Raw genomic sequence first — 15,064 nt, forward strand, 5'->3', positions numbered from 1 at the left:
AACACCTTGTATATTTTTATATTTTAAAGGTTGGGTTAAAATAAAGGTTTTTATTTTTATTTATAGATAGCATGTGAGAAGAAATTTCAGATAGACCAACATGTGAGAACTGTTTCACACATTGCAAAAAAAGGAAAAATAGGAGGAAAACATCAAACTTCAATGGCTAAATGTTTCCAATCTACTTCAAAAAAATTAGATGAGCAAGAAACTTTTAATGAAGACTTGTGTCGCGCATAAGTGTCTGCAAACATACCGCTTTCAAAATTAGCAAATGTAAATTTTAGTTCGTTTCTAAAAAAATATTGCAAACTTAATGTTCCAAGTGATCGGTCTCTAAGAAGAAATAATGTGAACGGGCTATACTCGTCGGTGTTAATTAATATTAAGGAAGAAATTGCAGATAATTATTTTTACATATCTGTAGACGAAACTACTGATTCCTCAGGAAAGTATATTGCTCATTTATTGATTGGTGTTCTTATAGAAGATACCTTACCAAAATCTCATCTTATTTCATGCCAGCAACTTGAGAAAACAAATGCTTTAACAATTTCGCGTTTTATACAAGAAACATTAGCAACTTTTTTTCTTCCGACAACTATTCCTTCTAATAAATTACTGCTTATTTTATCGGATGCTGCTCCTTATATGGTGAAAGCAGGACAAAATTTAAAAATATTTTTCCCAGATTTAATACATGTTACTTGTGTAGCGCATGGATTAAACAGAGTTGCAGAGGAAATACGAAAAAAGTTTCCTCTTGTAAATACCATGATATCCAGTGTCAAAAAAGTATTTCTTAAATCTCCTATAAGAATTCAACTTTATAAAGAAATGCTACCTAACATTCCTCTTCCACCACAACCTATTTTAACGCGATGGGGAACATGGTTAGAAGCAGCTAATTTTTATGCAGATCATTTTGTTAAAATAAAGAACATAATTGATACGTTAACAGATGAAAGTTCCCAATCTCTTTTGGATTCTAAACAAACTTTTCAGAGTAACTTGCTTCAACAAGAACTTTCATTTATAAAATCAAATTTTAGTTTTGTTCAAAAAACAATTACTCAGTTAGAATCACCAAAACTGTCATTGTTCGAAAGTACAGCATTAATAAAAGAATTTGCGTCATGTTGTCGGAACGTTAGAGGTAATATTGAAAAAGATATTTTAAAAAAATTTTAAGCTACTATGGAAAAAAATAAAGGTTACCATATTCTTTCTGAAGTAGTCAGTGTTCTAGCTGGACATATTTCGGAAACAATTAATTTAGAACCAAATGTTTTGGTTAGTTTGAAAAATGCTCCCGTTACATCAGTTGATGTTGAACGAAGTTTTTCCATATATAAATATATGTACTCAGACAGAAGCCACAAGTTTTTGTTAGAAAATTTTGAACACCACTTGGTCATTTATTGTTACCATAATTCTAAATAAGTTTATTCATACTTAAAAATGATGTAGTTACTTAAAATAAATGTAAATCTTAATGAATAGTAGGAAATATTTAGTTATGTACACTTTTTTTTTTAAATAAAATTGTTACTATTTTACGATTTTTTTATTTATTTGTATGCATATTTTGTAAAATATTTGCATATTTTCGGGTAAACACGTGCATATTTATGCGCATATTTTCTACATTTTTATTTGCATATTTGCCGAAGTCTATTTATAACCTATGACCCCGTGAAATATAATTTTATAAAATTACGCCCGTCCGCTATTTTGAACGCTTAGGTTAGTAAAATATAAAAACAATGTGCAGACAGCTTATTTAGTTCAGTTACCTAAAAATAAATTAGTTTAAGTTTTGTGGTTCAGAAAATAGTTGGGGAAGAGGACTTTATACGCAAGTTTCGCAAATTTTTGTTACATAGTTTATTACAAAAGATACTCTTTATTATCTAATACATGGTATTTTCTCCAAACGGTCTACTATTTCTGTACAAGTGTATATAAATAAAATACTCAATATTCGGCTTTAGAACTAATGATAGTGAAAAAGAATAGAACGTGTGAGTGAAATCGACTTTCGTTTTATAACAAGTGCTAAAGTTCTACTTGCAGCCTGTCTGCTCGACAGGTAGAGGTATAGTAGACAAGAAAATTTACCTGTAGTTACAGAACTGGAAGTATTAAGACTAGTATCACTTAATGCTTTTAACAACTTTTGTTCTGGTTGGAGTAGAAGGTTTTTCAAGCTACCGCCCAGTATATTCCTAGCTTCGAATGCTTCTCTGTCTTGAGAAGTATTTATCACCCTGTTGTTTTTGTGTTCCCTCGAACAGACGAGCCGTACCGCGTTCGGAAGTTCCCTCAATATCTTCACTACTTCTACGTGTCGTATACCCAGCAATTTCTGGCCATTTACCTAAAAATTTCAAAAAGTATGGAATGAAATAACGTTTTAACTAATACATAACTAACTAACCTAACCTAACCTTAAAATTTCAAAAAGTATGGTATACAGATAGATATGTCAATAATTAAACTAAATCTGTCAATATTGTAGATTTTTATCGGTCAGTTGTTGATGTGTTGACATTTTACACTGAAATAAAATATACAGAGTGTTTCATTAAAAACAAAGATTATGGACTACGCCGGACTTGCGTAAATCATCCTATAAATGTAAATTTATGTTTAAAAAGCGCACATTTGAATTTAAAAGTTGATGAGTCCCAACGTTTTTTATCATTTTCTAAAATAACGAGACAAACAATTTTATTTCATCAGCGGATCCATACTGTGTACTATAAACAATACGGAAAAAACCTACTGTGGTGGTACCAAAGTTTCAAAGACAGATTAGACATGGCAGATGTGGAACTTGGTTATAGTGTCATTGAAGGGTCCAGTAAAACAATAAGGCTAAAGTTTATTCATTTAGCAAATTCCCATCTGTAAACATGAGCACGTATTGATATTCGCCCTCTCATTCGTCAAGAGGCTATTAAATATAATTTATTGCCTAAAGCCAGACGGATTCTCATGTTACACATCCAAACTTGCCAGTCTGTTTAAATTTAAATTGTAGCGTGTTGCTTTTTTATTCAAAATGTTTACTTTGTTATGTATCTCTCAGTTAATGAATATTTTATTTTAGCACATTTTCCTTCAATGGAACATTAAATTTTGCTCACAGTGATTAAATTTCAAGAAATTCTTACACTAATAGTTTAAAAAGTAAATATTTTTAAAAATCATATAATATACCTCAGTACAACCCTGTTTAGCTTTCACGTGCGTTTGTTGACGGATGGGAATATGTAAAACGAATGAAGTTTATATCAGAGTGACGTTATAAAAGAGGTAGAAAAAAAAATGAAATTTTAACGAGGCAAAATTTTATTACAGCATTATTTATTATTACAGCTACATTTAGGGTAAAAAAATAAGAAATAAAACATCATGTATATGAAACTTACATTTTTTATGAAAAAGTTCTCTAATGGTGAAAAAAGTCAGTTATTTTCTTCTGCACAAGCCTTTCCGAAAAATAAAGTTTTTCTGTAGTGTCCTTAATAATCTGAGCTGCTTCTTTGGTAGTTGTGGATGCCTCCGTGAACTGGTAAATCCTGGATATGATCTCAGCAGCTCTCATTGCATCTTAGATGATAGGACAATCAACGCCGTCTTCTTCTTCTTCTTCTTCTTCATTATTTTCATCAACGTCAATTTCCACATTTTGCACTTGTTCCACAATTTCTTTATCACTTAAAACTTGAAATGTTTCTACCTGATCGTTTTCTGAAATGTAGGAGTCAAGATCAGTTCCAAACTCTCTCTGGTTTACATTAAATTTTTGTATCCACTCTGACAAAGGCATTTCATCATCCTCATCAACATCCTCAACATCGAGTGAAACTACAGTCAATTTAGCTTGACGAAAGCACTTACAAATTGTCACTGACGTAACCGCACTCCATGCATTGTCTAAAAATTGAACTTCATCAAGGATGGTAATGTTCACGGGTTCCTCATTGTCCATACAAAAAATCATCCTTTTCAAAAGCTGTTTTCGATAATGGCACTTTAAACTTCTCCTTGATCCATAGGCAGCAAGACACTCATGCAGTTGGCTGGTAAGAAAACTAGGTTGATATTGGTCAAATTAAGTGGAATGCACAGTTGTCAATAAAGAGAATTTTTTTTGAAGAGAGATCCTTGTCCCACTTTCTCAATTTTTCTTCAAAAATAGCAGAAGTCATCCACGCTTTTTTATTGGCTATGTAGTTTACAGGCAGTGTTTTTATGTTTTTGAAACATCCACGATGTAAACTTTTCCCAATAACCAAAAGTTTTCTTTTCTCTATACCTGTCATGTTTGCACAAACAAAAGCCATGACTCTTTGTTTTCCACCAACACATTTTTAATTTTTGAAATTTAAAGTTTTGTCTGGCGTTAATTTGTAAAAGACACCAGTTTTATCGCCATTGAAGATATCTTCATCCTTGTACGGTTGCCTTAGTTGTGGTCATGTGTTTTGTAACCTGTACGTTCTCGTCCACACATTTTGCCTCTCCAACAATTTTCGCGATGGAAATTGAGTGTCGGGCTTTAAACCGATCTAGCCAACCGTTAGAGCAAATCTTCGCCAAACAGTTTTCCGAACTATGTAGCTTTCTCCTTTATAAGTGAGCCGGACACAGGAATATCAGAACTGCGACACTGCTTGTACCATTTGAGTAGAGTTGAATCTACATCGCTTCCTAATCTTTTTAACATTTTCTCCCTCCTCATTAAAAGCTTTTAAAATGTTGTCCTTTTTTTAGGATTGAGCTGGCAGTCGAATTAACAAGTCCAAATTGCCGACATACATCAGCAATTTTTCGACGACTTGCCGCAAAGCCGGAAACGCATTGCACTTTATTCTTCATAAAATAAAAACGACAACCTACTGTAAAATTTTATAGACGAGGCTTACTTTATTTTTAGCCGATAAAACCGAGTTTTTAATAATGTTATCGAATAGTTTTTGGCCGGATCTGTTAAAAATTGACGTTAAAACCGTAATGACTTAACTACCGAGGCCGTAATATCCAAGTTCCACTGTATATGTATCTACACTAGAAAAACGTCTGCTGTAAGCGGGTTTAACATATCACAATGCACAATTTCTAAAAGATGAAATGAAACACATCGGTGACATTGGTGACCAGATCCTACAATATTCTGACCAGAAATTTGCGAAACAGTTGGTTTCATTTAACATAATAGGGGAAGTGTGTTGGATTTTTTTAAATTGTTTACTTAATTTGTTATCCAATTTATATAATAATAAAATAAACTGGCGACGATTAGTGTTTATAAAAACTTATTAAAACGTATTCATCAGTCAAACAAAACGCCACCAAATTTTAATGAGCTATCAGTTGACATCCAAGAGTTATACTTTGTAGCGTTTTATATTTAATATCTATATAATAGTATAAATTCTGTTTTAAGTTTTGTATTCAGTTGTTTCAAAATATAGATGTGTTTGTCTCTGTTACATTGTCAGGTAATAAATTATTCCGGTTAAAACTAGGAATCGAGGACGTTTAAAATAATCAATATAATATGTGTCATTTCTACGAATTTAAAAAGGTTGTTTTGATTCAAGGCTAAATCCCCTGTTTGTCAAGAAATTTTGTTGTAAGAACGAGGTCAAGAGGGGTATTTTGTTTGTTTAGGTTCGTAGATTCAAGGTTAATTTTCACGATTGTAAGTCGTAACGAATTTGTGTGAGTTCCTTGGCGCGTACGGGGTGTAAGAAGATTGGGGGAAGGTGATTTGTGTCTAGTTTTGGAACATCCGCGAGGCGAAATTTAGGTTGGGAAAAGCATTGAGTTTGAAAGGACGTGTGATATTTTTAATCACCAAGCCGGTAATTTTGTGTAATGGTTTAAGTTTCAAGACCGGTAAAAAGTGGTAATTACTCTCCGTAATATGGCGGATTAGAATAGAGTAACCACTAAACCATCTAAAGGATTTGTGCAGATACCAGAATATGGAAAATATTTAAACCAGTATATAGGGTGTGCCCACTATGTGCGGTTGATTTGCTTCCAGCCTCATTTTGTCGTCTCTGATCGTCATTGCAGTCTATGGAGACAGTTTTCTTTTGTTCCTGTTCGGAACTGTTCCACCTAGCTTTTATCCCAGAGATGTTAGCAAGATTTTTAGAAGTTTAAGTGCAAAATTGTATGTGAATCCAAGGTAACATTTTGTATTAATAGTAAAATAGACCTTTTTTTTATAATAATAATTGCTTTCATTTAAATTTAAGAATCTGTAATAATTAAAATTATATATGTTAGGGCGTGGTTATAACTGTCATAATTTCATTCTGTCTTAAAATGTTGTGTTGCAATACGAAAGTTAGCTTTAATTTGTATGTTTGTTTTTAAAAATTTTAATTTGATGAAATAGAAAAGATGTTTCATAGAAAAGGTTAAATTTTACAGTATTTTCATATACAAGGATATCCTTAATTTCAATAATCTATTTTGGCCACATTAATAAATAATCTAGGAACCATTTTGAAAGATTTTGTAGCAATCTCCTTTGTAAACAGATAGACACGTAAGTTTTTTATTCTGTATTTTGCAACTATTTATATAGTATATTTTTTGTGCCATCTGTATTTTTGACGACTGTTTGTTTGAGACAAAAATAAATGTTTGATTTGTTTCTCTGATTATTTAATTTAGAAAAATCTCCTAACCTCTTTTTGTGTGTTTATTTTTTTAGGAAAGAAGAGCCTATTTTTTTCTTTCCTTCAGCAAACTAGGATCCTTCGAAGCGGCGCCCTTATCAGAAAATTGCTAGAAGTCCCTTTTTTGTCTGTCATATTTTGTTCGTTTTGTTCCAGGAGATTTATGTAAATATCCCTTTGTTTTCATTTTTGTAGTTACCCCAATCTGACACCCTTTTCGTTCACTTATCCCAGCTCTCCAGCTAACCCCTGAGTGCCGTTCGCACATATAACGATTGTTTTGCTTGCCCTATCTTCGCCCCCATAGTTTCAGTGTCCAATTTGCTACCCCCATGATCTTACCCTGAGGTAGGCAAAATATATATTCGTTACAACTTTATAAAACAAAGTAATAGTAAAGCTTAATTTAGAGATTGGGCTTAAAAAGACAATCATTATCATATCAAAAATTCATATTTTATGAATCAATATTTTAAAAATTCGTATCTGTATTCGAAATCTGTATTCTTACATACCCAGCTAAATCTCCAAATTAACCGAAATATAACAGAAAAAATGTTAAAGTTCTTTTCATCTATACTGACTCAGTTTCTTTGAAGGGACACTTCATTGATCGACTAGATTCATTGACCATATTACAGATTAAAGTCATTAACTGTTTCATACCAGGGATCTGAGAGCTTTTTGTTGGTTTTCACTGGAAAATAATACTATTCTCCCTGATTTTTTTAAGGCGTTTAGAAACTTCAAAGGATTAACTAAAAATAGTACGATCCAAGATTTAAAAAAGAGTAATTTAAGTAAGAAGTTCCAAAACTGATGGTTATGAAGCACAAAGCACTGAAAAACTTATCATTTATAATAATAAATAATATTTATAATAAGAATATAATAACTTATTGTTGATTTACAATTATTGTATTAATGTTATGCAAGTACTTACTTCTAAAAGTTCATCTCCGGGTCGAAGCTTGCCATTTTGACCTACAGGTCCTTCGGGTAATATAGATCTAATGTAATGATGCGGCCGTAGCTCTATTCCACCTTCCACATCAACAGTACCTTCCAAGCTTATCCCTAATCCTAAAAAATAAATATATGCCAAGTTAAATAAAATATGTATGGAAAGCTCTCGGTAATTCGAAAAAGAATTTGTGTTAGAAGACTTGATCAAAATGGATTTCTGTGTCGAAACCCATATATATTGGTGTCATCGAACCGGACTTCATGTTTCCTTGTTAGAGGTCGCTAATACATATATTGGTATATTATTTTACTATAATTGCCAGCTAGACAATACGGTTCAGTTCAGTACAGTCTCCACAAGGTCTTCCTGATGAGAGATAGACCTTGGAACACATGCTTTTTTTTTATAGCCCTTTTTCTATCCGAATTGTCGAATAAAGGCCTCTCCCATTTCTCGCCATTCATCCCTGTTGTGTGCTAGGCGTTTCCACATTGGTCCTGCGACTCTTTTGATATCGTCGCTCCAGCGCATTTGAGGTCTTCCTCTTGGTCTCTTCGCAAAGTAAGGTCCCAGTTTCCGACTTCTTTGTTCCATCTACCATCTTCGAGACGTTCGTTGTGTCCAGCCCATTTCCATTTTAATTTAGCTGCTTGTTTCGCGGCGTCCTTTATTTTTGTTCTGTTCCGGATTGCTTCGTTCGTTTGCCGATCTATTAGTGAGATACCAAGCATCTGTCGTTCCATGGCTCGCTGAGTTTTTCGAATCTTGTCCATGTTCTTTTTTGTGAATGTCCAGGTTTGAGCTCCGTAAGTGAGAACGGGAAGGATACAAGAATCGAACACTTTTGTTCGAAGGTTTTGGGGTATCTTTTTGTCTTTCAGTATGTATGAGAGTTTTCCAAATGCGGCCCATCCCATTCTTACTCGTCTGCTTATTTCGGTAGTTTGGTTTTCTTTGTTTACCTTGATATTCTGACCCAGATATATGTATTCTTCTACATGTTCCACTTTTGTTCCTTGGATGGTTATCGTCGGTTGATCATCTTTATTCGACATTGGCTTAGTTTTACTCAGATTCATTTTCAGTCCTTTTTTTATGGATTCCGTATGAAGCTCATCGATCATCGTCTTCAGTTCTTTCCAGCTGTCGGCTATTAGTACTACGTCATCTGCATATCTTAGATGGTTTAAATACTTTCCGTTTATCGATAGTCCCTTCGTTTCCCATTTTAGTGATTTAAAGATGTCTTCAAGTGCGGCAGTAAATAGTTTTAGAGATATGGTGTCTCCCTGTCTTACTCCTCGGTTGATTTTTATTGGCCTCGTTTTCATTCCGTTATCCATCGTGACTACCATTTCAGCGTGTTGATATATATTATGTATTAATATCCTATATCTAGAATTTATTCTGCTGTTGACCAGTGCTTCCTCAATAGCCCATAATTCTATGCTGTCAAAAGCTTTCTCGTAGTCTATAAATGCTAAACAGATTGGTAAATTGTATTCGTTAACTTTTTCTATTAGGACCTTTAGTGTGTGAAGATGGTCACATGTACTGAACCCTTTTCTAAATCCGGCTTGCTCTACTGGTTGATATACATCGAACTTTGTTGTCAATCTATTTGTAATTATTTTTGTGAATGTTTTATAAAGTTGTGATAGTAGTGATATTGGACGATAATTTTTCAGATCTGTATTGTCCCCTTTTTTGTGTATTAATATTGTGTTAGCAGTATTCCATTCCTTTGGTATGTTTCCTTCAAATAGGCATTTATTAAAAAGTATTTTTAGGTACCTGATGACTACTTCTCCGCCTTCTTTCAATATTTCTGCCAGAATTCCATCACTACCCGGTGCTTTATTTCTTTTCAATTCTTTAATTGCATTTTCTATTTCTACTACGCTTATTTTGGGCATTACTTCAGAATTTACGTTTGTTATTTGTCTTTTCAGATTTTGCTTTGAAGAGTCGGGGGGATCGTTTCTTGAGCGGTATAACTCAGTATAGAAGTTTTCAACTATGTTTGATATCTGAGCTTTGCTTGTTTCTAGTTGGCCTTGTTGATTTTTCATAGTTATAATATTTTTCTTTCCTAATTTCGGTTTGGTATATTTCAGACTTCGATTTTTCTCTATCACTCTTTCTACATGTTCTTGTTGATGTTTTTTTAATATCGTCTTTTATCTGTTTTCGTATGGCTCGATTAAGTTCTTTGTATTCTGTGGTATTTCTTTTGTCTAGTGACAGGAGCTCTTTTCGTTGTTTCAGCATATTCTTCGATTCTGCACTTATTTTGGATTTTTTGTTGTTATGGCGGGTTGCTACTTCTGAGCTAGCATTCAATAGTTCTTTTGTTATAAGTGAGTTAATTTTATTAACGCTGAGTTGTTCTAGATTCAGTGCTTGGGCGGTTTTTAATTTGCTAGCATAGTTTTTCTTTAACACATGCTATATAGTCCAATTTATTACCATACTGAGTGTTTGATCTAGCAATACACATAGCTAGTAGGTAATTACTTTAATATTATTGTTATTATTCTATACAATCTTCTCTTCCCACAAGAAATAAATAGATCTAATGATTAATTAAAACCATATCAGGTAAGTGTGAATGTTTCTTTTTACTTTGGACATATATTGGTTTAGGACAAGATTAAATCTATTTGTTCTAATTTTTTATATGTTTTCTTATTGCTTTAAGGTACTATTACTGAAATGACACATTTTCAACAATTTTTTTTTTTGTATTTTTATTTATTATGGCAATCAAACTTTTGTTATATATTATTATACAACTTTTGAAGATTATAAATTTTTTTTCTTTTTTTTTTCTCATAGTTCCTGTATTTTAAAAATGGCGCCTGTATTTTAAAAATTCAAAAAAAAAACAAAATGGCGGACATTTGAAAAATTGGTCAAAAATTGTCCTTTTTTTTCGACTTTTTTCAGTCAAGAATTTTATTAATTTTTTTGTTAGTCAAGTTGTGGTTAAACTGTCATAGAGAAAACGAAAACAAACAAAATGCACCAAGGTTTATTAAACAATCGACCGGATAGATCTGGACATTAACTGTTCACCAGTTTCAAAAAAGTAGTTTTTCTCAAAATCTTTAATCTCAAGATCTTGTTGGTCAATTTTAATAAACCTTGATGCATTTTGTTTGTTTTGGTTTTTTCTATGATAGTTTACCACAATTTGACAAAAAAAAAATAAGAATAAAATTTTTTTGACTGAAAAAAAGTCGAAAAAAAAGGTCAATTTTTGAATAATTTTTTTAAATGTCCGCCATTTTGTTTTTTTTTTAAGAATTTTTAATTTTTCTGGTAAAACTACCACGTAAGGTAGTTTCTAGGACTCCTTTTTTAAAACCCTACTCGAATTTTATATTTTAGATTTGCGTTCCAGAGATTAACTGTCCGACATGGAGCAGTCATTTTTGGACGAAAAATTTTTGGCGTCATCTGGCATGGAAGAGATAGGTAGTTGGAGAAAAAAATAGTTGTGATGCACCTATAGTAGAAACCCTCAATTCAGAAGAGTGATACTCATAGTTTAAACGCCGAATATCCTCAAATTTAAATGTACACAGCGGCCCTCGAAAACTGCCTGTTTTCTCGATTGCAATTTGCGTTTTCCTCATAAGAAATTACAGAATATATAAAGTAGTATAATTTATTTGTGCTTCTCTATAGAAAAACTGACCAGGAGTTGTCGTACAGTGTAGCCCAAATCTTGTTCACAAGTAGTAATTATGGTCATACAAAACCTGTATTCTTCCACGCAGCGATTATTACCGTCATAAAAATACCAAAAAACATGATTTTTTCAATAGTAAAAAATTAAGCACAAACTTGTAATAAAAATAAATTTTATTTATATGTTCCGTTTCGTTACGTATTTAAATTTATAAAATAAAAATCGATATTTTAAAACATTATTTTTCAATCGTTTGGCAATGTTGGAATTAGCGAGGGAACTCGGTTTTACAATTCGGATCCAGACATGCAGTAAAACTAGTTTTTATTATTTTTTGCCGAAGAAATGAACGAAGGAAACATTGGTGTTTCTATGGGTAAATAGTGCATGTGTTTTTGTGAGTATATTTTATGTGATAAGTTTGTAAACTTATTGTTGTCAATACTGTTTTATCAATACTGTATTGTAGTATTGATAAAACGTGTTATTGATAATAAGAGGGTTATAGTTTGTCGTTTTATAGTAAATATTTAGTTATATTCTTTGAAATTATTGTATATATAGTATATATCCAGATTATTGAAATACAATGGACGAAAAACCGAGTTGTTCCAAGAGAAGACAGCAAAATTCTGATGTTGATTCCAAGATGAAAAGCCGCAAAAGAGACGGAAAATGTTAACGTCCGAAGAGAAGGTAATGATACGAAACGTTTATGAAGGAATTGGCAAGGAAAATGGCATTAAACGTTAGCCAAGCGGTCGACATTTGTAGCAGTTTAACAAAAGTATCCGTTAGCTGTATTTATCGTGTACTTAAAAATACATCGGAAAATAAAAAGCAAGAAAAAGGTAAAACTAGAGGTAGGAAAAGCATTGTTTTGGATGACGAGACAAGGAATATTATACGTCGAAAAATTCATTCATTTTATTTTCGGAGTGAAATTCCAACACTGAAAAAAATTTCTCAAGAGCTCGAAAAATGATGACTCTTTACCCAAGATATCTCGTAGGGTCTTAATCAGGACCATGCACGAAATGAACTTTCGATACGTAAAACGCAACAGAAAAAGTATGCTATTAGAAAAAAATGAAATTATTCTGTGGAGAAGAAAATATTTAGAAGAAATACGAAAAATTCGCAGCACTGGATGCAAAATATATTATTTGGATGAAACCTGGATTACACGAAGGTCATACAGTTGGAAAAGTTTGGCAAGATTTAAATGTAAAAAGTAAACGCGAAGCATTTATAGAAGGCTGGTCTACAGGATTAAAGGCTCCATCAGGAAAGGGACGGCGTTTAATCATAACCCATATAGGAAGTGATACAGGGTTCCTTGATGATGGTTTGCTTCAATTTGAGTCGAAAAAAACAGGTGATTATCATGAAGAAATGACTTCTGAAGTATTTGAGCGCTGGTTTAAGAGAATCTTACCAAATTGGAATCTGGGTCTGTGGTTGTTATGGACAATGCGCCATATCATAGCCGCAGACTAGAACAATTACCGACGACGGCATGGCGGAAAGGGAGAATTCAAGAATGGCTTACAGAAAAGGGGATTGCATACGAAGAATCAATGCTCAAAATTCAACTACTTGACATTGCACGGTTAAGGAAAAGTGAATATCTTAAATATGTTGTGGATGAAACTGCAAAAGATTATGGTGTTAAAGTTCTGCGTCTACCACCTTATCATTGCGAACTTAATCCCATTGAACTTATCTGGGCGCAAGTGAAAGGAGAAGTAGCACGCAATAACAAAACGTTCAAATTAAACGAAGTTAAGGAACTTTTGATTCAAGCAATCCTCCATGTAAACTTCAGAGAAATGGGCTAAATGTATAGGCCACATAATTAAAGAAGAATATCGTATGTGGGAACTTGACACTCATGTCGAAGTTTTACTAGAGCCAATTATAATTACACCAGGTGAAGATAATGACAGCGATAGCAGCACTACATCTTCAGATTTTAGACAGCGAATAATATTTTCTAATAGTTTAGTAGGAACATCAGCATAAAAAAACCAAAAACAAAAAAAAAAACGAGAAGAACATAGTAAGTGTGTATAGTGTTTGTGTTAGAATAGAACAATGTTTTTGTTACATCCAAAATTATTTTTATTTTGTTTTTATAGAATTTTATTTTCTTTTTATAGGATTTTATTTTGTTTTGTTTTATACTGTTTAAGTGTTTTGTTTATTTTATTTAATGGGAAAATATGGCTCTTGGCGAACACCCATTTAAAAAAAAGTAACGCGCCACAAGACATACCTCTCGGGTGGTGTGGAAACTGTCTTAAAATTTTGTTTGTAAAAACATTTTCATTGTGTAACTCTTTAAGGGCGGGGTCACGTCAAAAGACGTTTTAGAGTAACTTCCGCGGCAACCGGGTGGCATCAGTAAACTTTCTGCAAAATTAGTTGTTTTTTATAGCTTTTTGTTTGTGGCATTCTGTATTTTTAGGAGACAGTAGGGAATAAGCCACAAAATATTTATTTCATAGGTTTAATTCACTGACGTTTCGATCTCTATATAAAGAGATCGTTTTCAAATATACAAATGATAGCAATATTTATTTTTTTTGTGGCTTTTTGCTTGTGGCATTCCGTATTTTTTAGGAGAATGTTGGAAATAAGCCACAATACATCTATTTACATGTTTTATTTTACTGACGTTTCGATCTCTATTACAGAGACCGTTTTTAAAGGTAAGAAAAAAAAAAGAAAATAATATAAGAATATATAAAATATATAATAATAAACAAATAAAATAAATATAACTATAATTTATATCTTTGAAAAAGGTCTTTGGATATAGAGATTGAAACTTCAGTAAAAACCAGATAAATATATTGTGGCCTATTTTGAACAATAATATTTAAACAATATAATATAATTAACGTTGAAATAAAAGTGAGTGAACGCCACTGGATTTTCATACGTCTTTCCCCACTTCTACGCCTTTAAACGATGACTCACTCTCCCAAATAGCTGAAAATAGAGTTTAGTTTACTTTATTTCTAAAATTCATAATAAAAACTTACCTTTTAATTTTGTTAAGTTAGCAACCACTATATCAGCTTCGTCGCCAATAAGACCTTGCCATTTATATTTAATAACTGTTTCAAGATCTTCTTCTAGATTCGCTTCGAAATTTTCTTCTATAAATATTTCCCTCGTTTCTGGATTTTGATCAGAGGTGACGCTATTTATACTATTAAGAGATGATATATCGGGATCGTCCTTAACCTAAAATGTAGCATTTAGGTTCCAACAGTAAATAATTTGCAAGAAAGCAACTAAGGGATGTGGTGCATTGCAGTTCCAGAAATGTAAGGAGATTATAAAACATTTACTATGATAATCTGAGCAACTGTTAAATATATCTACTAAATTACAACTTACTTCTGTATTATCTATAGGAATCCAACTTAAAGTTACCGATGGCGAGGCAGGACTAATTTCTTTATTCCTCTCCCTATCGGCAATGGCCTCTTGTAATTGCTCGTACTTCGGACCACTGAGGTACCTTTCAAAAGTGATATTCACCTCATCACCCGTTTCTTTGAGTTTCTTAACAGCTTCATGATTTGTACAGTTCTCTAATGACGTTCCGTCGACTTCGATAATTCGATCGTTTACCTTGATTTTGCCGCACTTAAAGGCTACTCTGAGATAGCGCGT

General features: G+C 32.6%; 1 protein-coding gene across 1 annotated transcript; it reads right to left on the reverse strand.

Moving 5' to 3' along the window:
- Positions 1-1,996: 1,996 nt before the first annotated feature.
- LOC140431579 (patj homolog) lies at positions 1,997-15,055 on the reverse strand (the record flags this gene model as incomplete). Its single annotated transcript, XM_072519475.1, has 4 exons — positions 1,997-2,380; positions 7,654-7,793; positions 14,425-14,629; positions 14,786-15,055. Coding segments are annotated over 4 exons (999 nt in total), but the record flags the coding sequence as incomplete, so codon positions are not given.
- Positions 15,056-15,064: the final 9 nt, after the last annotated feature.

The sequence above is a fragment of the Diabrotica undecimpunctata genome, unplaced genomic scaffold (genome assembly GCF_040954645.1).
Source record: "Diabrotica undecimpunctata isolate CICGRU unplaced genomic scaffold, icDiaUnde3 ctg00001385.1, whole genome shotgun sequence".
In the NCBI taxonomy this organism is placed as follows: Eukaryota; Metazoa; Arthropoda; class Insecta; order Coleoptera; family Chrysomelidae; genus Diabrotica; species Diabrotica undecimpunctata.